General features: G+C 42.7%; 1 protein-coding gene across 8 annotated transcripts in view; it reads left to right on the plus strand.

The window, feature by feature from the left end:
* The window catches only part of SCRN1 (secernin 1), a 100,431-nt gene that overhangs the window by 46,971 nt on the left and 28,812 nt on the right, over window positions 1-24,648 (plus strand). For all 8 annotated transcript variants that reach the window (XR_008383644.1, XR_008383645.1, XR_008383646.1 and 5 more), the window contains 4 exons: window positions 1,634-1,815; window positions 10,032-10,234; window positions 15,301-15,495; window positions 18,330-18,495. Coding sequence is in view for 5 of the 8 variants with exons in the window: in XM_053608981.1 (XP_053464956.1) it covers window positions 1,634-1,815; window positions 10,032-10,234; window positions 15,301-15,495; window positions 18,330-18,495 (746 nt within the window). In the remaining 3 variants the exon portion in view is untranslated. The remainder of the gene's footprint in view (window positions 1-1,633; window positions 1,816-10,031; window positions 10,235-15,300; window positions 15,496-18,329; window positions 18,496-24,648) is intronic.

Consider the following 24,648-nt stretch of genomic DNA (forward strand, 5'->3'; position numbering starts at 1 on the left):
AATACCTAATATGAAGTGTGCAGATACAGTAGTCCCCTGACCAGTAAGCCTGTGGGCTGCGTGCACATGGCTCTTACCTGAGGGTTAGAGGCTGTGGAAAATCAATGCAGAGTAGCTCTCCAGGCTACCTTCAATTGATATAGCTCAGACTTGAATTTAAATGAGTACTACTGACGACAACAACAACAATAACAGCAATAACAACAAAACTAAGACTTAGCTTTTAGCTGCCCATTTAAAATGTAAACGACTGCTGCAGCTGGTAAAATGCTCCCTTGAGAGCTCAACTTAGAGTACTACATCCCATATTGCCTAAACCACACAAAGAGTGTGTCTTAGGCTGGTAGAATGTCAGAGCCAGGAGGTGCCTATGGATAGATAACTAGCTGTGTGGCTTTCCAGCTCCTGCAGCCCAGTCCCCCATGGGGAGGGTACAAGAAAAAGGGGTGACAGGCCAGTCTTGTTGGCTCACGCCTCTTATAATCCTAGCACTCTGGGAGGCTGAGGCAGGTGGATTGCTTGAGCTCAGAAGTTTGAGACCAGCCTGAGCAAGAGTCAGATCCTGTCTTTACTAAAAACAGAAAAACCAGCCTGGCATTGTGGTAAGCACCTGTAGTCCCCCCAGCTACTTGGGAGGCAGAGGCAAGAGGATAACGAGCCCAAAATTTGAGGTTGCTGTGAGCTATGATGCCCCGACACTGTACCCAGCGTGACTGACTACGACTCTGTCTGGGGCGGGGGTTGGGGGGAAGATGAGGTGGGAAAAGCTCCTAAGGGAATCCCCGCCCTGGGCCCATGCCTCTTCCTCCCTTTGCTGTAACTTGCTTTGACTGGTTGTATTGTTTATGCTTCTGTGAGAGAGTATGTGTAAAGGAAGGGTTTGGAGATTTAAAAATAACTTTCATCTAAAATAGCTCCCTCAGTTTCTAGGTAAAGATGCAGCAGCCTGGAGGAGGTAAGGCATACGACTGTTAAGAGGTGTGTGCTGCCGTTCTGAAAGCAGGCAAGGCACACAGCTCTGTGGGACTGTTTCCTTCTGTGTCCACCTCACTGGCCTGGTGTGCAAATGCAGTGGACAGATGGGGAAGCACAGTGTGTGAGAGAGTGTACGTTGGAATGCAGCAGTTGAATGTAAATGTTATCATAGTTTTCTCTTTTCCACCACTGAGGCAATCCTGTAGGTTGTCAAACTGTGTTCCTGGGTTCCTGGAAGCCCTAGGGCTTGTCTCAGGGACTCAGAGACCTGCCTGCTTCACACAAAGCATCTTATCTGCTTTCTAATGTTAGGCTTCTAGGTTAAGTTGCTTTTGAAGATAGGCTTGTAAGTAGCTGTGTTCACCAGCCATCTGTGCCTGTTGAAATAAGCTTGCACAGGATGTTTGGGGCAATGATTGGTTGAATACCTGGTTCAAGGTGATCGCCATATCATGTGAGACTAAGCATGGATTGGCTTGAAGTGGAGAGTTTAGAGCTGTATTGCGACTTGGGGTGTGTTTTAAATCGGGGGGTTCTCAGGGCCTTTTAGTTTTGGACTCTGTTTGTAACTGAAGTGATGGTTCAGTGTAAGTACCAAGGTGGACACTAAGTGGTACCTGACAGGTGACTGTGCTTTTTTCCTGTCTTTGTTTTTTAGTGCACTTACATTTCAATCGACCAGGTTCCGAGGACCCATGCCATAGTGATAAGCAGACCCGCCTGGCTCTGGGGGGCAGAGATGGGAGCCAATGAACATGGAGTGTGCATAGCTAATGCAGCCGTCAGCACCAGAGAGCCAGCTGCTGAGATGGAAGCCCTGCTGGGGATGGATCTGGTCAGGTACTGCCCAAAAAAGGCTGGCAATGGGGACAGGATTTATGTTCCCTAAACCTCATCTTTTATAACATAATCCTCCCAAGATATAAACTTCGAGATAACAGCAAAAAGGGATAGGTTACAATGGAATATTATTCACCAATAGAAAAAGAATCAGTATGCATGCTATAACATAATGATGTTGAAAACATCACACTAAGTGAGAGGAGCCAGATGTAAAACATCCATAGGGCACGATTCTGTGTGTATGGAATATAGCGAACAGGCAAATCCATGGAGGCAGAAAGTCTATCAGTAGTTGCCTGGGGTTGGGATGAAGGTGAGGAAGTGGTTACTGATTCCTCATGGGTGTGGAATTTCCTTTGGGGGTGTTGAAAATGTTCTAAACTTAGATTGTGCTGATGGTTGCACAACTTTGTGAATACACTAAAACCCAAGAAAAATATTTAAAAATACACAAAATATAAGAGAAAAAAATAACTGACATCACATCCCTCCTTTCCCTTCTGTATCTCAGTTGTCTTTTCTCCCTGTCTTTCCTCTCCCAGCCACTAAGTAACAGAAGGGATTGGTGGGATAAGCTGGATGGGGCAAGAATCTCTGTTTACTCCTGTGTTGCAAGCACTGGAAACCATGTGCCTGGCACATAGTGGGGATCAGTAACTGAATTTTGAATCAATAACTAAAATAGAGGGTGGACTGAAGCTGAGCAACTTTCTGAGATGGCTTTGTTTTTTTTTGAAATAGTAAAATGAAACAGAATCATGACCTAGTTTGAAGAATATTGAACCGGGAGCTGGAGGTCTTAGATTTCTGTGTGGATACACCAAGTTAGATTAACTCTGTGGGTCACAGTTTCCTTACTTTTTCAATTGGATGACTGTCAAAGAACCTCCCAAAACTAATGTCCTAGAAAAAGGAATAGAGGTTTGACATAGGTTTTGTAGGGGAGATTGCTCATTTGGACAGAGGCCTCTGCAACCCTTCTGCCAGTCCAACAGGGAGTCCCCCCTTTTGGTAGCATGGTGCCTTTATGAGGTCCTTACCCTTTCTGATTATTCCTGGTTCTCATATACTCATATACTCAGAAGGAGCAGCTTCCCTGAGCTGGGAAAAGGCAGAAAAAGCCCCATATTTACAACAAGTTTTTTCTTGATTAGCAGAATAAAATGTGTAAAATAACAAGTTTTGATGTTACTTACCTGGAGATAGCAAAAAATGAACCAAAAAACCCAAAAAACAAATTTGTGCTTACGTTTGAAAGCTCTCTTAGTATTTTTCACCTCTGTATTTAATAGAAATCCTGAAGATAAAGAGTTAACATTGAAAAATATGCCCCTTTATTCCTCATTTGTAACTTTTTGCTTTGAGCTATTATATTTGTAGTACAGGACTTGCAGAACTGGCGAAGATCACCATATTTTACAGTTAATTTCTAAGATAATTTTTGTCTTTCTTCAAAGCCTCTGAGTTATCTTTTTAAGATTATCAACCAATAAAGCAGCAGGGGTTTCCTGAATATCTACTTTGTACAAGACTCTGTGGGCACATGAAGAAACTCAAAGCTTCAAAGCGATTTTAGTCTGGTTGCAGGAAAAAGACAGAAAATTGAGCAATGTGATTTTTAAGAACAATTTTAAGAAAGTAGGAGAGAGGTGACTCAAGGCAATCTGAGATTTGATGCCACATCAAATGCTTTGAGGAGGAGGTGTGTTTGACCTGCATCTACAAGGCTGAGGGAGGTAGACAGAGAGGATATATTTGGCATGTAATTGGTGTTGTGATCGTTAGCAAGGTCTGGGACAATAACAAATGTCTGGAGTAGATCACAGGGTGATAGTTTCACCATAGTCATTTAATTTTATTTATTTATTTTTTTATTAAATCATAGCTGTGTACATTGATATGATCATGGGGCATCATACACTCGATTCATAGACCATTTGACACATTTTCATCACAATGGTTAACATAGCCTTCCTGGCATTATCTCAGTTACTGTGCCAAGACATAGTCATTTAATTTTAATTCCTTCCTTGGCTAGCCATGTTCAGCTATTGCAATGAAAAAGACGTGCAGAGGATCCTGCTGCCCTAAGCTCTTCATTTGTGGGTGGGGCCCCAGATATCCGCCCCTTGAGTGGGTCTTTGAATTCATGGTCCAGTCTCAGTTTTAAGTTGGCTGTGATGAGTTCAGGTAAGCATAGTCAGAATCTGAAGGGTCATTTCCTAACATCCAAATCCTAAAAGTGACTCATACAGGAAGGCTCCCTGTGTTAATCTCTAAGAAGTTTTAGATGCTGTTGATGCTGTGGACCCACAAACCACACGTTGGATGGCAAGCGTCTAGAGCAGTGATTCTCAGTGTGGCCAGTGAGCAAGCATTACTGGGGTACTGGTCAGAAATGTAAATTTGGGGTACCCCCTTCTGCACCTACTGAAACTCTAGGGGTGGGGCCAGCAACTGTTTAACAAGCCCTCCAGGCCCATAGTCCCCAATATCTGGGCTGAGGGGCTGTAGCAGGCCACAGACTGTTAGGAACTGGCAGGAGGTGAGGGTGTGTGAGCAAGTGAAGTTTCATTTGTATAGACCCCTGCCTGCATCACTGCCTATCAGATAAGTGGGGGTGCTAGACTCTCATAGGAGCATGAACCCTGTGCACTCAAGGGAGCTAGGTTATACTGTCCTTGTGAGAGTCTAACGCCTGATGAATGGAGGTGGCGATGCAATGGGCTTAAATCATCCTGAAACTATCCCCTTCTTCACACTCCGCCCCCAGTCTGTGGAAAAATTATCTTTCACAAAACTAGTCCCTGGTGCCAAAAAGGTTGGGGACCATTGCTCCAGGTGATGCTTTCCTGTGGTAAAGGTGGAGACCCACTGCTTCAGAAGACACTTTCTGTCTGTTTAGGACTCAGCACCTGTCTCCGTATTGCTGCACGGGGTCCTGTTCCTTCCCCTGTCCTTGCCCCTCCCCTGGACAGGCTGGTTACATCTGGCACTCCGTTTCAAGTGCCTGCTAGACTGTGGCTGATTGTTCAAAGACTGTGGTGGCTGCCCCTGTCTGTACTCTGGTGCTCTGTGCTTTCCCTCAGCACCTGAAATCCAACCTCAGTTCAAAGAGATCCAAGTGAATGACAGTAGCAATTTAGTAGGCATGGACTTAAGTGATGTGTGTGCTTAAAAGCTAAGTTCTATCTGTTATTTTTGACCCATGGATCTCTGTGAGACTCTGTCCATTAGTCCCTTTCTCCTGAGGAAAAGGCACATAAGTGCATATACACATTTTTGCATGCTTCATGGGACGGGTTCCAAGTGACAAGTAGCTGATAGGACCTAACATAAAAATGGAAATTTATTTTCTAGGTCAGGGTGTCTTTTACAAGGTCAGCTGGTTGTGATGATGCAGCTGGACCTCAGCCTGGTAGAGAACTGGGAAGCTTTTGGACCTCCTTAGTCTGTGGTATGCTGGTAAATGCTTAAGGCTTGTCTTGGTGGCAGGGAGGGGCAGCCCTAATTTGTGGCCTTTTCCAATTCTGTAATGTAAACATTCCCACCATGACAAATTTCAAGCTACCAACTGTTTAACAACCAGCACAAAATTCTTGTACTTTAACCATCTGCTCTCCAAGCTGGTACCAGGCGGCAGATCACCACATTCGTTTCATGTTTTCTGTCTTTTTTTCCCTTTCAATACTGTTTTTTCTTTTCTTTTCCTGCTGCCTGATTTTGGCTGCTGCTTTTTATGTTTTAACATTGGCTCTAAAACCTAATTGATTCCAGTACTTCAGAACATCTTGTGAGTCTGGACACTTTCCATCTGACCTTCAGTATGTTAAAAGATACAAAAGTAGTGGCGCCCGTAGCTCAGTGGGTTAGGGCGCTGGCCACATACACCGAGGCTGGTGCGTTTGAACCTAGCCCAGGCCAGCAAAAACAATGACAACTGCAACAAAAAATAGCTGGATGTTGTGGTGGGTGCCTGTAAGTACCAGCTACTTGGAAGGCTGAGGCAAGAGAATTGCTTAAGCCCATGAGTTTGAGGTTACTGTGAGCTGTGACACCGTGGCACTCTACCCGGGGCGACAGCTTAAGACTCTGTCTAAAACAAGATACCAAAAAAAAGAAAAAAAAGATACGAAAGTCCAGCGGTGCCTGTGGCTCAAGGAGTAGGCCGCCGGCCCCATATAGCAGAGGTGGCAGGTTCAAGCCCAGCTCCAGCCAAAACTGCAAAGAAAAAAAAAACCCAAAAAACAAAAAAACGAAAGTTCTTGAAAAGAGGCCAGAGTGAAAATTTGGAAAGATCTGTAGTTTGTCTGTAGATTGTTAGTGAATATGACTTAAAGGTGATCTGAAAGGAGGCCCAGCCAGTGTTTGCAGGAGGGAGGAACCTGTGTAATTCGAGTTATTGTTCCCTGAATGCTATTGTAAGACATGCTTTGCAAATGTGTGTGTGTTGAGACAGTCTTTCTCTGTTGCCCCCGGCTAGAGTAGTGTGGCATTAGCCTAGATTACAGCAACCTCAAACCCCTGGAATCAAGTGATATTCTTGCCTCAGCCTCTGGAGTAGTTGGGACTACAGGTGTCTACCAGAACAACTGGCTAGTTTTTCTATTTTTATTAGAGATAGGGTTTCACCCCTGCTCAGGTTGGTCTCCAGGCTCCTGCAATTGTTATTTCATTTCATTTCATCTCACATAACCCAGTGAAGTAGGTCTCTTTACTTCCATTTGGCATATGAGGAATCTGGAACTTAGGGAAGTTAAAGGGCAGGTTCCCTGAATGACAGCTCACTTTACCCTTTCTACTCTCAGTGAGACAGGAGGCTCAGGATGCTAAGAAATGGAGATTGGTCAGAAGGTTTCACCCACTCTTCCCCCAAATCAAGGCTGCACTTTACATTCACATCCACTTACTGCCTCTTTTGCTCTATTTGGCTGCTATAGCAAAGACACCATATCCCTGGGTCTCAAACAACAGGCACTTACTTTTTTCTCACAGTCCTGGATACTCGGAGATCCAAGCTCTAGGCACTGGCAGATCCAGTGTCTGGTGAGGGTCTGCTTACTGGCTGCAGGTGGCTATCTTCCTTTTGTATCCTCACCTGGCAGAGAACAGAGAGAAGATAAGCTCTCACATCTCTTCTTAAAGGGCACTAATCCCACCATGGGGGCCTCACTCCTTAGGACTTCATTACCTCCCAAAGTCCCTAACTCTAAATACCATCACATTGGAGATTAGGCTTCAGGGCATGAATCTGGGGGGACACATCCATTGAGTCCATGGCATTACCTTCCTGCTTCCAGAACTCTGCATGGGAATCTTCTGATGTCCAAAAGATCATGAATCCCGAGGGACCCTGTAGACTTGTTGGCTGTGGGGACGGGGGAAAATTACTTGCCGCTGAGTTCAACAAGAACACCAGGCTCATCCCTTCAAGGGTAGGGGTGTTAACTATTTTATTACTTTCCTCCAAGGGTGATTATGTATCCATGGCAAAGCTACTTTTAACTTAGTTTTACCTTATTTGGGGTACAAAGAAACAGAGGTGGAGGCAGAGAAATCAGAAAGATAAGCAAGGCCTTGGTGTGTGACACACTTTATGGGGACAAGACATGATTGCAAGAGTGACTTTACCTAACAATTGCAATCAGTGTAACTTGGCTTATTGTACCCTCAATGAATCCCCAACAATAAAAAAAAAAAAAAAAAAGAAAGATAAGCAAGCAGAGCTCCTAAACAAAGGGCTGTAAGCAAGGGAAGTGCAGCCATTACTCATCCTCAGTGAGATGTGTTAGCCTTCCTGGAGTGGGCAGAGTGTGCATGATGTGCCTGTGAGAAGGTCATGGCTCGAAATAAAGATTTTCCCATGAAAATAGGAATTGAATCCAGGAGCATCTAATTCCCAGGCCTAGAACAATGTGGACAAAGCGCACACTTTGGATGGATTTGAACTGCACAGGAACTAGATGTCAGATATTAACCTTGGCCTACTTAACTTATTCCCTTTCTTTGTCCTGGTCCTTCCCATACTGAGGTGTAATAGGCAAAGTGAAATTAGACCTGGGGGCCAAAAAGTGCTGTTCTCATCTGGAGTCACATGAATCTGCGTCATCGTGGAGGTGAGGTAGTTGGGAATGGCTCGGAAATAGCCCTCATGTTGTCATGTGCCTTATGGCCCAGGATCGCTGCAGGCCCAGTCTCTCTGGCCTTTCTTCTGCCCCCAGTGACATGGGATTCATCCGCATCTGTCAGTCACAGATGGCAGGTGTGTAACCCTGCGTCCTCATCCTGTGACCTGGAGACCAGGTGGGCATGGTCGGATGGGAGGAAGGAGGATCACTGACCCCTGGTCCTGGCATGAGTGGTAGGAGGAGGAAGACAGAATTGTGTCTGTGATGAGTCTGCAGGGCCTGCTGCAGACTGTGTATTTAGGACCCCGAATTCAGTGTGGGAGGGCAAGTGCAAGTACTGAGTCCTCATATGGCCTCTCTGTGGCATGCAAACAGGCATACATCAGGAAAGCGTGTTATATGGAAAAAGAGAAATCACAGGCTCCAAAGATGAGGCTGTTGCCCCTAGCTGGCTGTTCACATGCTCCTAGCACATGTTTACATGAACAGAGGTCCTGGGAACAGGCTTCTTCCTGGAACGGACATGAGGCACTGTGACCAGGGAGCCATCGGGGGCTTGTGGATAGGAGGAGGGAGGCCCTGCAGAGGACACAGCTCTGGTTACAAGAGGCACTCACAGCACACTTGTTTGTTCTAGTGCAGAGAGGATGACATTGACCAGTAGAAAGGTCTACTTAATTCAGTCTCCTAATGGGTTTATTCTTTCGTTGCTCTCCTAAGGTGTTAGTGTTCAGCTTTGTATATCATTGCCTTCTAACCAGATATTCCTAAATAAGCTTAAAATGAGAAACATGAAATGAATTGTTATATAATTATCTGACTATGAATGTAAACCTGTTACAAGAATCAGTCCATAGTGTATCTTTTCTTCTTCCTAGCAACCCAGGGAAATTCCTTTAGAAAGCATCAAATTGGGTGAATTTTAATAGTTATTACTTCTCAACTTGAAAATTCTCCAAGAACTGGCTTATGCCACCATCTTACTGGCTCCCTTGCCCATGTTCTAAGACTTTTGCATTCCTGCCACTGGAATTATAATTTGAATGAACAGATGAGTAAGTGGGCGTATCCTCAGTAAACACCATGCACCATCCTCTCTTAGCATCTTGAAACGGAGGTAGTATTGTTTTCACTTTACAGATGCGAAAGTCAAGGCTTGCAAATGTCCTATTACTTATGATCATACTGCCAGTACGCAGCGGAACCAGATCTAGATGCTGATTCCTTTATCTCTGAATCCTGTGTTTCTCCACCACCATGTTGTACCTCCAATACCCCTTAGCTGGTCTCAGCACTAATGCTGTGTGTTTTCATGGTCATTATCTCATAAACCCATCCTTACAGCAAACCTAATGATGTGGGTCCTCATTCAATAAGTCACCTAAAACTGAAGTTCAAATATATTACATGGTGTGTGACCTTGGAGAGGGCAATATCTGTGTCCTCTTTAAAGAGTCTATTAATTGGAAGGACCGGGGGTAGAGGGAATGTCTTACTTCATAAAGAACACATATTCTTTTTATCACTGAAGCTGGAAGCCACACCAATGGACATAGGCTGGTGGGTAGGAGGAGAAATGTGTGGAGTAGAGAAATGATTGGTCATGTCTTAACCAGCTGCCCATTCCTCATGAGACCTCAGAGGACAGTGGCTGGCAATTGAACACTTTTTTACTAAGCAAAATATGTGGTGTTGACTAATAGAGGTGAAGGCTGGAGTCAAGAGGGAGCACAAGCCACAGAGAGTTGGTCTCAATAAGGGCTAGGGCTGAGCTGGCCAGCACTGTGGGAGACACAGTCAGAAAAGGGAGAGAGAAGTGGCTGAACTTTCTTTCAAGAGGGAGATGCCATTTAGTTCCTGAGTGTTCTGTGTGGAAGGGGAATTCCAATGACAGAAAACAGCCCCATGATTTCTAGCTGTCCATGTTGGGGAAGTATCATGAGTTACAGTGCTGTCAATCAGTCTCTTATTTAACATGTTCATTACACTTGCTGTGTAACTCAGCCTTGCCCTGGTCTTTGATTGCTATGGTAGTAATGACGTAGCATGAAATGACTGGGGTATACTTCTGTTTCCTTACTGCAGGCTTGGTTTAGAAAGAGGGGAAACAGCTAAAGAAGCCTTAGATACCATCGTCTCCTTGTTGGAAGAACATGGACAAGGTGGGAATTACTATGAAGATGCAAGCTTCTGCCACAGCTTCCAAAGTGCGTATCTGATTGTAGATCGTGACGAAGCCTGGGTGCTTGAGACCATAGGGAAGTACTGGGCTGCCGAGAAAGTCACAGGTGAGTGGTGTGGATAGTAAAGAGTTTTGAGGAAGGACAAGGTTAAGATGGGGGATGCGCAGTGTTAGACCTAGAGGAGGACGAGCCTGTAGCTCAGACCCTCCCTGTGCGGGTCTTCTTGCTCAGGTATGCCTCTCATTTCTGGATCTGCATCCAGGGAAGAACCTGGAGTGAAGGGATGTTGATGCTTGGGAAGCACGATCCTAACATTTCATATTTACTCTTTGGTAGTATCCAGTTTGACTAGTTGTAGCTGACTGGTACCAGTTGACCACTTGTAGTTCCACAACTCAAACTGCTACTCTATTACATGACTGGCCAAGGGAGCAATGATTCTTTTTTCATAATAGGTCAACAAATCCCTTCACTGGGAAGCACCCCCTTGTTGTCACCCCCAGTCCTGTAGACCTTTGTGCTTGGAATGGTCCTCCAGGATAGCAGCTTGGATCTGTGTGAGGACCACTGAATGCCAATCTGGGCCAATAATGTTTCTGGAAGAGCTGAGGACCAGGTGATCCACTTGGAAGGATTTAGTGCCCATAAAATTGCTGCTCTGTGGCTCCTGCAGCATCACACTTCTAAGGCAGCTCTGGAAGGAAATGTTAGGAGTTGGGGTGGTATTTTATATCATCAGGATAGGAAGCCCAGAATGGGTTAAAGGGCTTCCAAGAGGACTGTGTAGTTCTAAGAAAGAATCAGCCTGTGGAGTGCCTCTCATATTCCTTAGGATTGGGTGATGAACACATGGTGTGTGTGTGTGTGTGTATGTGCCATCACGAGCTCATGACAGACATGGAGAGTAGATCACAGAACACACGGTGTGTGCGTGTGTGCGCCATCACTCTGCCCCCACAACCTCAAGACAGACACGGAGAGTAGATCACAGAACACACGGTGTGTGCGCCATCACTCTGCCCCCACAACCTCAAGACAGACACGGAGAGTAGATCACAGAACACACCGTGTGTGTGTGTGTGTGTGTGTGTGTGTGTGTGCGCGCGCGCGCGCGCCATCACTCTGCCCCCATGAGCTCATGACAGACATGGCAAGTAGGTCATGGCACCCCCATCTTGGTGAACCTACAGTTGGCCTATGTATTTTTCTTAAGTGAATTTATCAGGGAGTCACTTGCAATTATCAGAAATGATGTTAGATATGAAACCTGTTTGCCATTCCTGCCTTAAGTGTGTAGAGGGAATGTCACAGCTCAGCCAAATTTGGTCTGAATGAACAACAGAAGAGCTTCAGGAAATCAAGCCTGTTTTCTGGGCACAGAGTCTGGTGATCGGGGCTTCTCTGGATGATAGGGATGTTGTACCATGTACAAAATTGCCCCACTGAGGCAGTGAAATCTAGACTGTGGCTTCCTGTGTGAAGACTGTGTTTGCCTGGGGTAGGGGATAGCTTCTCATTGTTATGGGGTGCTGAATGGGCTAGTGCTGACCGCTGGCAATCAGAGTTCCTCCACCCTTGGGTGCCGACCTGCCCAACTCTTACAGCATTCATAGTGCAGCCCACTTGGTCTCCCACTGTCCTGTGATGCAGGAGCTTAAAACTCCTTTATAAAAACCCCTGCTAAGATGAAGTCTTACTATTGAATGGTTCCATCAAAAGGGCTAATGTTCCATGCTTAAAAGCAGTCATGTTTCTTTTAAGTAGAACCTAGAACTTTTTGATCTATAACTGCATTTCTGAAGCTGAGCTTCCCTTTAAAATATGGCTTCACACATTGATTGCCACACTAGAAAAAAATTTTTTTTCCTTGGGGCCATGGTGTTTTATTACAAAAATGGATTCAAAACTTTGAAACCAAAACAATTCTAAGAACTACGATGTAAATCAATAAAAAAGGAATATAAAAACTTGTAAATGAGGCTCGGCACCTATGGCTAAAGCGGCTAAAGGCACCAGCTACAGACACCTGAGCTTGCCTTGGCTTGAAGTCCTGAACTCAGGCAATCCACCTGCCTCAGCCTCCCAGAGTGCAAGGATTATAGGCATGAGCCACTGCACCTGGCCTTAAATATTTAAATTTTAAAAATCCTCAGTCATTTCTTGGACCCATCAATTTCATGTCCTCTGATTCCAGCAGCAATGTTGTTGGTTGCAGGAGGATTTAATGCACACTGTCCCCAAATGCTAACGTTTTTGAAAGCAGATGTCTGCTATAAATCAGCCCTCCTGGAAAATAACATCTGTGGCATTGTTCACAAGTGTATTTTTTTCAAAGATACTATGTTCATATAAAAGAATATCTTTTGGTAGCTTAGAATATGAATGATGTCAAAATCATTTAGGCCTCGTTTAGGCCCAAACTCTTTTTTAAATTTTAATTGTTTATAATTTCACTTTTATGGTGTAAAGTAAATGATGAATGATGGCCAAGGGCCAATACCCACCAGCCAGGAATGCTTATTCTGGAAGTGTAAATCAGTGAAGCAAAACAGACTGAAATAACTTAGTCCAGCACTGATCCTGCCTCTAGGAACTGGTTTTCAGGCAGTGATGGCTTTATTCTTGCTTATAATTAGGTGCTCTCTCTCTCTCTCTTTTACTTCATTTTCCAAGACATTGGAAGATCATCATGCCCCTTGGAAGCAGCAAAGGGCATGGTGCCTTTGAGCTAGCACTGATAATTTCTCAGTGTTTGCAGTCTGGACAGCATCTTGAAGCTTGAAGGCCAAGTTTACCTGTGTGTATTTGCAGCTCAGGCTTAGGAGAAGACATAGCTAGCCAGCCTGCCAGCTGACAGGAGAATCTCTCACCCAAACCTTCATTCATGAAGGTGGAGTGTACTTAGAATGCCAGAATTTCTGATCCTAGATTTATATAGTTACAATTCTATTTTTATGAGAAAAAAAGTTCCCACAGATTTTTCGCACAAACACACATATGCATGCACACATGCATCTAGACATACATATGTGCGTGAAGACATTCCATGCTTTTAAAATGATCCATTATCACTGCCACTATGTTTTTTTTAAATATTGAGACTTGAAAAAAAAGTTGAATGAAGAGTATTTGATTTGTATTTCTTTTTTTCTTTTCTTTTCTTTTTTTTTTTTTTTTTGAGACCGAGTGTCACTATGTCATCCTTGGTAGAGTACTGTGGTGTCACAGCTCACAGCAACCTCAAACTGTTGGGCTTAAGCCATTCTCTTGCCTCAACCTACCAAGTAGCTGGGACTACAGGTGCCCACCACAATGCCCGGCTATTTTTTTGTTGCAGTTGTCATTGTTATTTAGCTGGCCCAGGCTGGGTTCAAACCTGCAAGCCTTGGTGTTTGTGGCCAGCGCCCTAACCACTGTGCTATGGGCACCAAGCCTTGATTTGTATTTCTTAAAAACCACATATATTTGGGCAGGGGGTGGTGGTGTAAAGTGTTTCCCAGGTGCAAAAGGATCAGATTAGGGAGGCATAATCTCTTTAGATACAGCAGAGCAGTGGTCCCCAGCCTTTTTGGCACCAGAAGTGGTTTCATGGAAGATGGTTTTTCCCTGGACCAGGGTGTGTGTTGGGACGGTGGTGGTTTTGGGATGATTCAAGTGCATTACATTTATTGTGCACTTTATTTTTATTATTATTACATTGTAATCTATAATGAAATAATTATATAACAGACCATAATGCAGAATCAGTGAAAGCCATGAGTTGTTTTCTAGCAACTAGATGGTCTCACCTGGGGATGATAAGAGATAATGACACCCAAAGTGTGTTGTTTATGTCCTCAGCTCCACCTCAGATCGTCAGGCATTAGATTCTCATAGTGAACATGTAACCTACATCCCTTGCATGTGCACTTTGTAGTAGGGTTCCTGCTCTTGTGAGAATCGAATGTTGCCCCTGATCTGACAGGAGACAGAGCTCAGGCGGTGATGCAAGTGATGTGGAGTGCCTATAGATACAGAGCAAGCTTTGCTTGCTCACTTGCCTCTCTCTCCTGCTGTGCGCCTCAGTTCCTAACAGGACATGGACCGGGGCTGCTCTGCGGCCCTTGCATGGGAGGGAGGGAGGGAGAGAGTGATTGGCTGTAGAGCATTGCTGCGGAGGAATAGATTTTCCTATTTCCTCTCTAGAGCAATGATTTTCAACTGAGAGGATCTTAGGTGTGCCACGGAAATTTCTAAAGATCATTAATTAAATTATTTTCAAAAGCAGTTCAAAGCACAGTAAATATATTCTTTTTTTACTCTTTGTTTTTGAACAAAATAATTTAAGTGTGCTGCAGAAGTCTAAATATAGGTTTAAGTGTGCCATATGATAAAAAAGGTTGAAAAACACTGCCTTAGGGGAATCTCATACAGAATTTCTAACAAAGTCTTGTTAGTGCAACACCTCTTTCAAATAACCTTTCACAATTTTTTTTTTTTGTAAATAATGGATACTTAGAGTTTATTTAGCCAGAATGAGGAGGCTTACATATTTCCTTGTGATTACAAATGTAAGATAAATAAAATGATTATTGGTTATTTAAAATGTGATAATGGTCAGTTAAAATTGATTAAACCTTTCAGGACATTTCCTAGAGAAAAAACTCCAAGGATTGTCTGTTTCTCTCTTTAAACATTAAATTGTTCTGGGCAGTGCCTGTGGCTCAGTGGATAGGGCGCCAGCCCCATATACCAAGGGTGGTAGGTTCGAACCTGGCTCCGGGCCAAACTGCAACAAAAAATAGCCGGGTGTTGTGGCAGGCACCTGTAGTCCCAGCTACTTGAGAGGCTGAGGCAAGAGAATTCCCTAAGCCCAGGAGTTGGAGGTTGCTATGAGCTGTGATGCCACGGCACTCTACTGAGGGTGACAATGTAAAACTCTGTCTCAAAAAAAATTAAATTTTTCCAAGATGGGCACCCATAGCTCAGTGGTTAGAGCACTGGTCCTGTGCACCGTGGGTGGCAGGTTCAAACCCCTGGGCCTACTAAACAAAATAGAACAAAAAAATTAACTTGTTCCTCCCTGCAGTTAAACTCAGGGTTTTAGGGGAAGGATTCCCTATGAATTTCAATTTTTTGAATATGTCTTTATAAGTCTTTTGTCAACTAAGTGGGCTTTGCGTTCTCCACAGAGGGAGTGAAGTGCATTTGCAATCAGCTTTCACTCACCACTAAGATGGACGCTGAGCACCCAGAACTCAGGAGTTATGCTCAGAGTCAAGGCTGGTGGACGGGAGACAGTGAATTCAACTTCTCTGAAGTGTTTTCTGCAGCTGATGATCATCCAGACGGCTGTGCAGGCAAAGATAGCTTAGAAAACCAAGAAGGTGAGTTAGTAAATCCCTTGTTATTCTTTTTCTTATGCCCTCTGTCTTATGATTATTTCAGAGAACTGGTTTGAACGTAGGAGGGTGGACAAAGAGGAGGAGGAGTGAATAGACCTTGTACGTAGAGACCAGCTTGTGCTAAAAGTGCTTAATGTGCAGGCAAGAAGACAACTCGTTTTTTTTTTTTTTTAGTTTTATTTATTTATTTATTTATTATTTATTTTGGGGGATTCATTGAGGGTACAAGAAACCAGGTTATACTGATTGCATTTGTTAGGTAAAATCCCTCTTACAATAGAGGACAACTCATTTTTATGTGGTTCTTTCCTGTCCATGGAGCGCTCCTGCACCCACTTCTGTTAAATACAGGATGTCATTGTGTTGTCTTTTGTGGTACTTATTGCAGCCTTCCTTATATCTTAGTATTTGTATATTTGGCTTATCTTCTCCCTGTATTGTCTTCTTACCCTGTCTCACTAGCCTGTTTGGAGGGTAGAGGTGCTGTCTTTTACTCATCTTAGGATCCTCTTGTGATGTCTGTATAGTCCTTTGTTCCATGAACATTCATTGAGTTGAATTGTTGAATTGATTCTCTTCCAAGCCTTCTACTTGCCACCCAGTTACTGACTTAATCAGAATCCATACTCAGGTAAAGGTGATGACCAGATAGCTTGTTACTTTTGTGCTTGTGTGGATACCCTTCCAAAAAAGTCACAATCGTCACATTTTATATTTAATAGTGATATATATGTATATGTATACACACACACACATATATGTTTTTGTAAGTCAAACTTTTGATTATTTAGAATAGGGGTCAGCAAACTATGACCTGTTGGCAGTTGCCTGTTTTGCAAATAGGTTTTATTGGAACAAAGCCACACCTATTTATTTATATATTGTTTAGGGCTGCTTCTGTGCTATAATGGCAGAGTTGAGCAGTTGCAACAGGGAAATTTTGATGGAAACTGAGTGGCCCATAAGTCTAAATATTTAGTCTCTGCTTCTTTATGAAAAAGTTTCCTAACTCTTAATCTAGAACCACTTTAGGACTTTTGCTATAGTACTTAAGTAATATCTTTTGGGTAGAAAGGTAATAAAGTGCTTATTTTTAAGATGAGAACTTAAAACTCTAGAAGTTTTTAATTAAAAAAACACTAGCTCAATGAAAGTTATTAAATATTCTTGCCAATGCATCAACTCTAAATCTGCTGCAGCCTAGCTACGAATTCCCAGAAAATACAGAGGGTGGAGGTACATATTAAATATTCCCATTGGGATGCTATCTGCAAATCCCAGGTTGTGGAAAGCTCTATGGGAAAAATGACTGAATTTCTCTTACAAGATGCAAGGGCAGCAACAAGAGGCAGAGATTAAAAGAGATTTAAGAAACATTACCACCCAACTAGATTCTGATTTAAGTCAATAAGCTCATCTATGAGACAGTGAGGAAATTTGAACCCTGGATAGTTGAAGAAATCAAGGATTAAAAAAGAAATCAAGGATTTATTGTTAATATTTGGGGGTATGACATGTTATTTCCCTATGTGATGCTGTGATTCCATCTTAATGAATACAGACTGAAATACAAAATACTGTTTTAACAAATTATAACCAGAGGGGAAAATGTAGAAATGGGATCCCAGGTAGTGAAGGATCTGTTTGTCCATTTATCTGCAGTCAGAAGCAATAGTCCTAATGGCTCTGAACATAAATGTCTCTCTCTGTGTATGTTTCTTCTGCAGAGAGGCTATTCTCCAAACAGAGGATTGACTCTCAGCTGAGAGAGAGCATGGAAGACTGTACATAGATTACACATACGTTCCCATGGCCATCTTTTGAGTTAATGCACTTGTTGAGGTATAGCTATAACAAAGAGACCCCAAATTATTGTGCTTAGAGAAAATTGTGCTTGTCTCTCTCCCATGTTATAGATCAGTGTGTATGAACAGTCCAGGGCCAGTTACTTTGCTTAACACAGGAATTCTATTTGTGGTCCTCTTGTTGGCATCTCCCATCCAGCAGGAAAGGAGAAAAGAAAAGTAAAGGGTAGATCAGTCACGGTAACTCACCCTGTAATCCTAGTACTCTGGGAGGCCAAGGCAGGTGGAGCATTGAGCTCAGGAGTTCGAGACCAGCCTAAGCAAGATTGAGAATTGCCTCTAAAAGTAGCCGGGCATTGTGGTGGGTGCCTGTAGTCCAAGCTACTTGGGATACTGAGGCCAGAGGATTGTTTGAGCCCAAGAATTTGAGGTTGCTGTGAGCTGTGACACCACGGCACTCTATCAAGGGGGCAAAGTAAGTCTCAAAAAAAAAAAAAAAAGTAAAGGACAATGCCTCATCACATCTATAAAATCATTGCCCTTTACTTTTTAAGATCTTATAGATGTGACGAGGCATTATACACATCATTTCTGCTTACCTCCCATGGATCAAAGTTTATCACATGGCCACAGCTAGTCACAGGGAAGCTGGAAAATATACAGAGGGTGCCAAAAATGCATACACATTTTAAGAAAGGAAAAACTACGCTAAAATTGTAATATTCAAGTCACATTTGATTTCCATAATTACAAGCAATAAAAGTTACAATATATATAACAGACATTATTGGTATATACTAAGTAATACAATTTCAATACAGTTTTTTTCTTTTTTAAAATGTATTTATATTTTTGGCATCCTCTGTATCTTTTAGTTGTATATTTACATTTCCAACTATAATGTCAAGGTTTTTGTTACTAAAAAGAGCAAGAAGTGAACCGATTTTGGTTCGTAGCCTGCCATGGTTATATTTTATTTTCCCATCTCTCATTCTTTCATTTTTTTTACAGAAAGTGTTACCGTGCAGACCATGATTAACATCTTACGGGACAAAGCCAGTGGAATCTGTATAGACTCTGAATCATTCCTCACCACAGCCAGTACCGTGTCTGTCCTGCCTCAGGAAAGAAGCTCACCATGCATTCACTATTTCACTGGGACCCCAGATCCTTCCAGGTTTGTCTGAGACACAGTCATGTAGGCAGAAAGCCTGGGCTTCCCTTGAAAGCTCATGCAGCAAGCAGATATTAAGGCCCTGACCATTTCCTCCACTTGGATAGCGAAGTCACATTTTTCCATTATCCTCAGTGTGGGCAACTTAGCACAAAGAGCTCTGATTAAGTGAAGTCCTTGGCTTGATTCATATAGTATGTAATACAATCATAGAATCAAATTGTTGCTTTATTTATCAAGTATTTATTGAGTAAATACCAAGGACCAAGTATTTTGTTGTAGATGAGGGGGGCAAAGATGAGCAAAATACAGCGAGACAGACAGATTCAGAAATACCCAAGATTTCTTGAACAACCAGTTCCTAAGAATTGAAGGATAAAATGGTCCAGAAGTAATCCAGACTGAAGCCACTTCAAGTGTAACACATTGTAGTTTAGGGATCTGCTTTCCTCCCACACACTTCAGCATATGGTGAAGCACACGTCTCTGTCACTCAGGAGCAGATAAGTTACTTAACCTCTCTAAGCTTCAGTTTCAGTGTCTATACAGTGGGAATAATACTAGTCACTGCCTTTAAATGCTTTGGGGAGGATTAAATGAGACAATCCAAGTAGGTTTAACTATTATTTATGAAAACTATAAAGGCACACAGCTGTGCCTTTCCCTAATAACTCCGTCATGTACACAACAAATCACATCACTGGTAGCTTAGAACCAAGATTCCAGTGGTTTCTAAATCTATTCACTGTTAGAATCACTTGGGGGAGTTTCTGAAAAATAACAGATGGCTTGACCCAACTCTCTTGTATCAGAATCTCTGAGTTGGACCTAGGATCTGTCACTAAGTCTGGTCCTCAGCCTGGAAAGCTCTAGAAGACTACTCATTCCCGTAGGTTCTCTGATGTTTTTTAGATGTTCCATTGGCTGAACACCAGTATCATTGTTTGAATGTCAGGTATAAAACTTTTGAATCTGCTAGCAGGGAATCTACTGCTGTTAAATTTTCTTTTTGCATCCCCATATATTTATTCTCCTATTACTTATGAATATAAGACAATGATTGTGCCTAGCTAGGGATCAGTCCTTAGATGACTTGGGGGAAAAACTGTGTCCCTCTTATGACCCTTTGGCCTCATTTTTTAAACTACCGCTGATCTCAATAGATCCTTCTAACAAGGTCTGACTGTTGAACTCTGTGTAAGTTTTTTATTCACTCATTCAATCAGCACTTATTAAGCGCCCACTGTGTACCAAATGTTGTGCTTGTTGGTTATCAGGGATATTAGGTGTGTACAAGGAAAATGGTTTTCCTCTGGGAAAACTTCACAGAGGAAGGAACTCTTGAGCAGTGGGCATTATAGGAAGAGTGGGGGTTTAGTAGGTGAAAAAGCAGGGGACACTGGGTAGAGAGAATCACATGTACTGAGGTGTGAAACAGCATGACCCAGGGCTACATCTGTGTGCCCTCTTGTAGATGAGCTGGTGTTTAGGTTTCCATCTCTCTCCACCCCCAGCTCTCCAATCCACAAGCCCAGTCACCCTCCTATGAGCCTCAGCATACAGAGTGTTCCTGGAAATCTCAGGATGTCGTTCCACTTGATTTCAGATGCTTTCTCTTAATTTTATCTCCCAGTTCTGGACCCTTGGTTCCCCAGCCCCATCTTCCACTTACTTTGTGGTCTCCCAGATTTGGGGCTCCTTCCCTTCCTAGATATTGGGCCTCTTCCTAGTGAACTATGACCTCACTTGTATCCACAATGCTGATGGGACAGCTGCTTCAGGAGGACCCCACTGGCCAGCAGGTGTACATGTGGGTATTCAGAGTTAATATTTTGAAGGGTTTGGGGTGCTCTGCTAAGGGGCATGGACACTGTTCTTTGGGAAAGGAGGCTTTCAAGGAGTGGGTTGAACTGAACCAACTCCTATTGTCCCTAATGTCTGAGGGACACTAATATTAGGGGGTTCGATTTTCTAGGCTAAAGTACACAGCCTAATCCTACTATCGAAATAGGCCGGGCAATAGCCTTCTAATATTTAAAATGGAAAATTTTAAGTAACTAAAAAAATTATTCATGGTTAAATTAACTGACAAGACCTTGTAGAAGATTAAGAGCCTTCTGGAAGACATTCATTTTTATCCTCTATGGTTAAATGAGCTGTGTTTCCTACTGTGAGTATAGAACTGTCATAAGTTTTTTTTTTTTTTTTCCTATTCAACATTTCAACATTTCTCTGTAATTGGGAGTGTTCAACATATTGTATTTTGTCAGCAGGAAGCATAATTACCTTCTCTTAGGTTTTTAGGTAGTAAAATTAGGGAGATTTTAGCTGGCTTTTGCCAACACTAAAAATAGTAGAGAGATGTTTTTCAGAGCATCATCTTATAGCAATGGACTTGTGAGAGATTATGATCACAGAGCAGAACTGTAGTATTCACCCCTCCCAGTCAGTGTTAGAACCAAAGGATGTGATCTTACTGTTCTGTCTGCCTGGGTACTTCTTTGTCCTTTGCTCGCTGTATTATAAATATTTTCCTTGAAATAACTTGTTTTAATAAGTTAAACAAGTTATTTCTTATTTTTCTCTTTTCTTTTCCTTTTTTTTTTTTTTTTTTGAGATAGGCCAAGAATACAGTGGCACTTTGTCACTCAGGCAAGAATGCAGTGGCATCATTATAGCTTGCTACAACCTCAAACTCCTGAGCTCAAGTGATCCTCTTGCTTCAGCCTCTGAGTAGCTAGGACCACAGGCATGCACCACCATGCCTGGCTAATTTTTCTTTCTCTTGTAGAAGGGTCTTGCACTTTCTCAGGCTGGTCTCAAACTCCTGCGCTCCAGCGATCCTCCTGTCTCAGTCTCTCACAGTGCTAGGATTATAAGCGTTAGGCTCACATCTTATTTTTCTCTTCCTTCTTTCCTCCCTCCCTCCTACTGTATGTAAATTTGGGAGTTGGAAGGAAATGCAAAAGTTAGGGTTTGAATGATTGAGGGAGCTACAAAGTCCTTCAATTAATTTTATTGAGGAGGCAAATTGCATCATATTTAATAGTCCATTGAGTCAGCTGGTACCCCAGTTATTTATATAGTGACACTAATGGCTTTGGTGTACTGATTCTGTCTTTTGGAAATCATATCCTAGGAAGCCAGTGCTTGCTAATGCTTCACTGATATGAAAAATTGGAGAGTTAAAGAAAGGAGGAGGACCTGAGTACTTGGAGTTTGTAAATTCAGCCTCGCGGTTTGCTGGAGTCAGGAGAGCTGGTAGTGTGCATCTTTTCCCAGCTCCATGTTCAGTGATGTTGGCAGTTTAAATGTCCATAGTAAGGTGTTTACACCACAAAAATTGGCAAACACTGTAAACTGGGCTTAACTCATTCAGAGCTATAGTTGCCAGACAGGTATACCACTGAGAGACCCCTTAAGTCAAAGAAAATACACGAATACTCAAGGTACAAGATGAGCAAACCAAAAGAGAGAGAGAAGATAGAAGAAGTTCTAGGAAAATATGGCGTTTGATCTACTTTATCTAGTAGCAGAGTGGAGGGGAGATTCAGGGGATGTGGTCTGTCTGTCTCTTTCTCTCTCCGTGGGTTTCTTTGTTTCCTCTTTCTCTTGTTTCCTCCTCCTATGTACTAACCTTGAGAGGCTAAATGGGATCAGTCTTGATAATCAAATGTTAGCAATAGGTGGCACCTTTTCATTACTGGAGAAAACATTATGAGCCTTGGACACTTATGAATAAGTGGCTTTAACTTATGCAGCCTTTGGGGCTACAAAGGGTGCTACCTGCACACATATACAGATTGCCGAGGGCCCTGGGCAAAATGGCACTGACTCCTCCAGTTTCACTCTGAATTCTTCCCACACCACCCCTCTCCTCTCTCTGCCCTACATTTGTGACTTTTCAAAACCTTCTACCATCTGAATCCCCCTGCTATGCTGAAGGTTGTCCCATACTCCAAATGTACTGGCTCCCTTTTCCTTTAAAACTAAAACTCCTTCCATGAATTGGTCCAGTTCTTATCCGGGTATGATTTCAACAATCTGATTTAAGTGACTCCCAATAACCTGGAATGACCCATAGATGAACCACTGTGAGGGGCACCTGCATTTTTTTTTTTTTTTTAAGAGAAATTGGTTACTACCGATTCTTTTCACATTGGCCCAAGGTTTAGCAGGTTCCTCAGGGCAGGTGTCTTTGTGTTGTTCCTTTCGTGCCTGACTCCTCTCAGTAGCTTAGGAATTTCAGGGCACAGGGTCTATAGCTCACTGCAACCTCAAACTCCTGAGCTTAAGTGATCCTCCTAGCTTAATCAATTGGGGGAGTTTCAGCATCTTCAGGAGAAACAAAGACATGTTTGAGCATGGAACTGTTGGTTGGCCACTGACACTGGAATTCCAAATTCCAAAGAAATTTTATTTTTCTGCAGTAGCACCTTATGTGTGAAAAAAACAACAGAAGGGTATAAGGTCAAGCAGTAGTGGGGGACACTGACTTTGCATTTAGAAGATCTGAATATAGTTCTAAATCTGCCACTTGTTAGGGATGTGACTTTGGACAACGCACTCAGTTTTTTTGCGAGCCTCAGTCATCTCACATGTAAAACGAGACAGAAGTTTTTGCCTTGCCTCATTCACTGCTACTATATCCCTAGTACCTATGTCAGTATCTGACCCTCATTCAGGACTCAGCACATCTTTATGGAGTGGATAAATAAGAGGACCATGAGAAGTGAATGCAAATGCTTTGAAAATTATGCTGTGCCATAAAATGATAGAGACTTTCATAAGAAGGTTGCTGTTCTTCCAAAATGACAAAACAAATGACTGGGTAGGTATATTTTTTTGCACTGGCTAGGTATATCCATCCCAAGGTTTCAGAAAGGCAAAAGGACAGCAGGGCCTCTGGCGGAGCCTGTTTCCTGGCTGTGCCTCAAACTGTCACTCAAGGCTGAAGGTTGAAGAGAAGGGCTTCCTTTAGTGATGTTCATGTTCTCATTGGCTTAACTGTCCCTCATGGGGTCTCTTTAAAGTAGCTCAGACAATTCTAACCTCATTCATTCACCAGCTGCTGGCTGTCCCTTACCTTCAGAAGGACCTTCATTTTCAGGGCTTGTCATCTTGTATTCTTGCCATACCATACCATGGATGGCTGAGTGACCAGGGCATATTCTTAACCTAGGGTTTGGTGGCTTTTCCGAAGGTTAGTCTTTGAGTCAGCCATGATGGCAGAAGCAGACTCAGCCTCTGGAGCCCTCTCAGCCATGTCCTTCATCAGAGCCGTCACAGGACACTCTGGGATGCCCCAGGTGCATGATGAAGTAGGCCTCACCCTGGCTGGGTAGCTTGGACTCACTTGGGTGTATCTGTTAATTTGCATACATTCATTCAAGTAGTTAAATTTAAAAAGCTACCAGATGACCATCAATGGGGTCATCTGTGGGAAAATTCAGAGTATCTCCTTATTATTTATTTGTAATTTTAAATGTGATTTTGAATAAGGATTTATAAGAAACCTGAATGTTTTAGAACCCCTTAGTTATCTACTTTCCCTCTTTTCTGGATTCCTAGACCCAGATGATCAGACCTGCATCAAAGATAATTCCCAAGACTTGGTTTAAATAAATATCAGTATTATTCTAATTATGATCAGTGATAATATTTATTAATATTTGTTGCATAATTATAATCCAATAATTATTTGTTATTTACATAATAAATTCAGTCTCAAAAAAATCTCCCTTTAACCATCTTAGCAAATTTGTGGGTTTTTTTTATCAGTTTAGTATGCCGACTTCCTTGTAAACTTTGAAAAACATCCTTGAATTGCTTATTTAGAATATTTTGGGAACTTCCTCATATTTATTATTTGTTCTTTAATAAAACTAACAGATGGGGACGGTACCTGTGGCTGAGTGGGTAGTGTGGCGGGTTCAAACCCAGCCCTGGCCAAATTGCAACAAAAAAATAGCTGAGCATTGTGGCGGGCGCCTGTTGTCCCAGCTACTCTGGAGGCTGAGGCAAGAGAATCACCTATGCCCAAGAGTTGGAGGTTGCTGTGAGCTGTGTGAGGCCACGGCACTCTACCAAGGGTGATAGTGAGACTCTGTCTCTACAAAAAAAAGCAAAAAAACAAAAAAATTGTTAGCTGGGAGA

The sequence above is a fragment of the Nycticebus coucang genome, chromosome 11 (genome assembly GCF_027406575.1).
Source record: "Nycticebus coucang isolate mNycCou1 chromosome 11, mNycCou1.pri, whole genome shotgun sequence".
Taxonomy (NCBI): domain Eukaryota; kingdom Metazoa; phylum Chordata; class Mammalia; order Primates; family Lorisidae; genus Nycticebus; species Nycticebus coucang.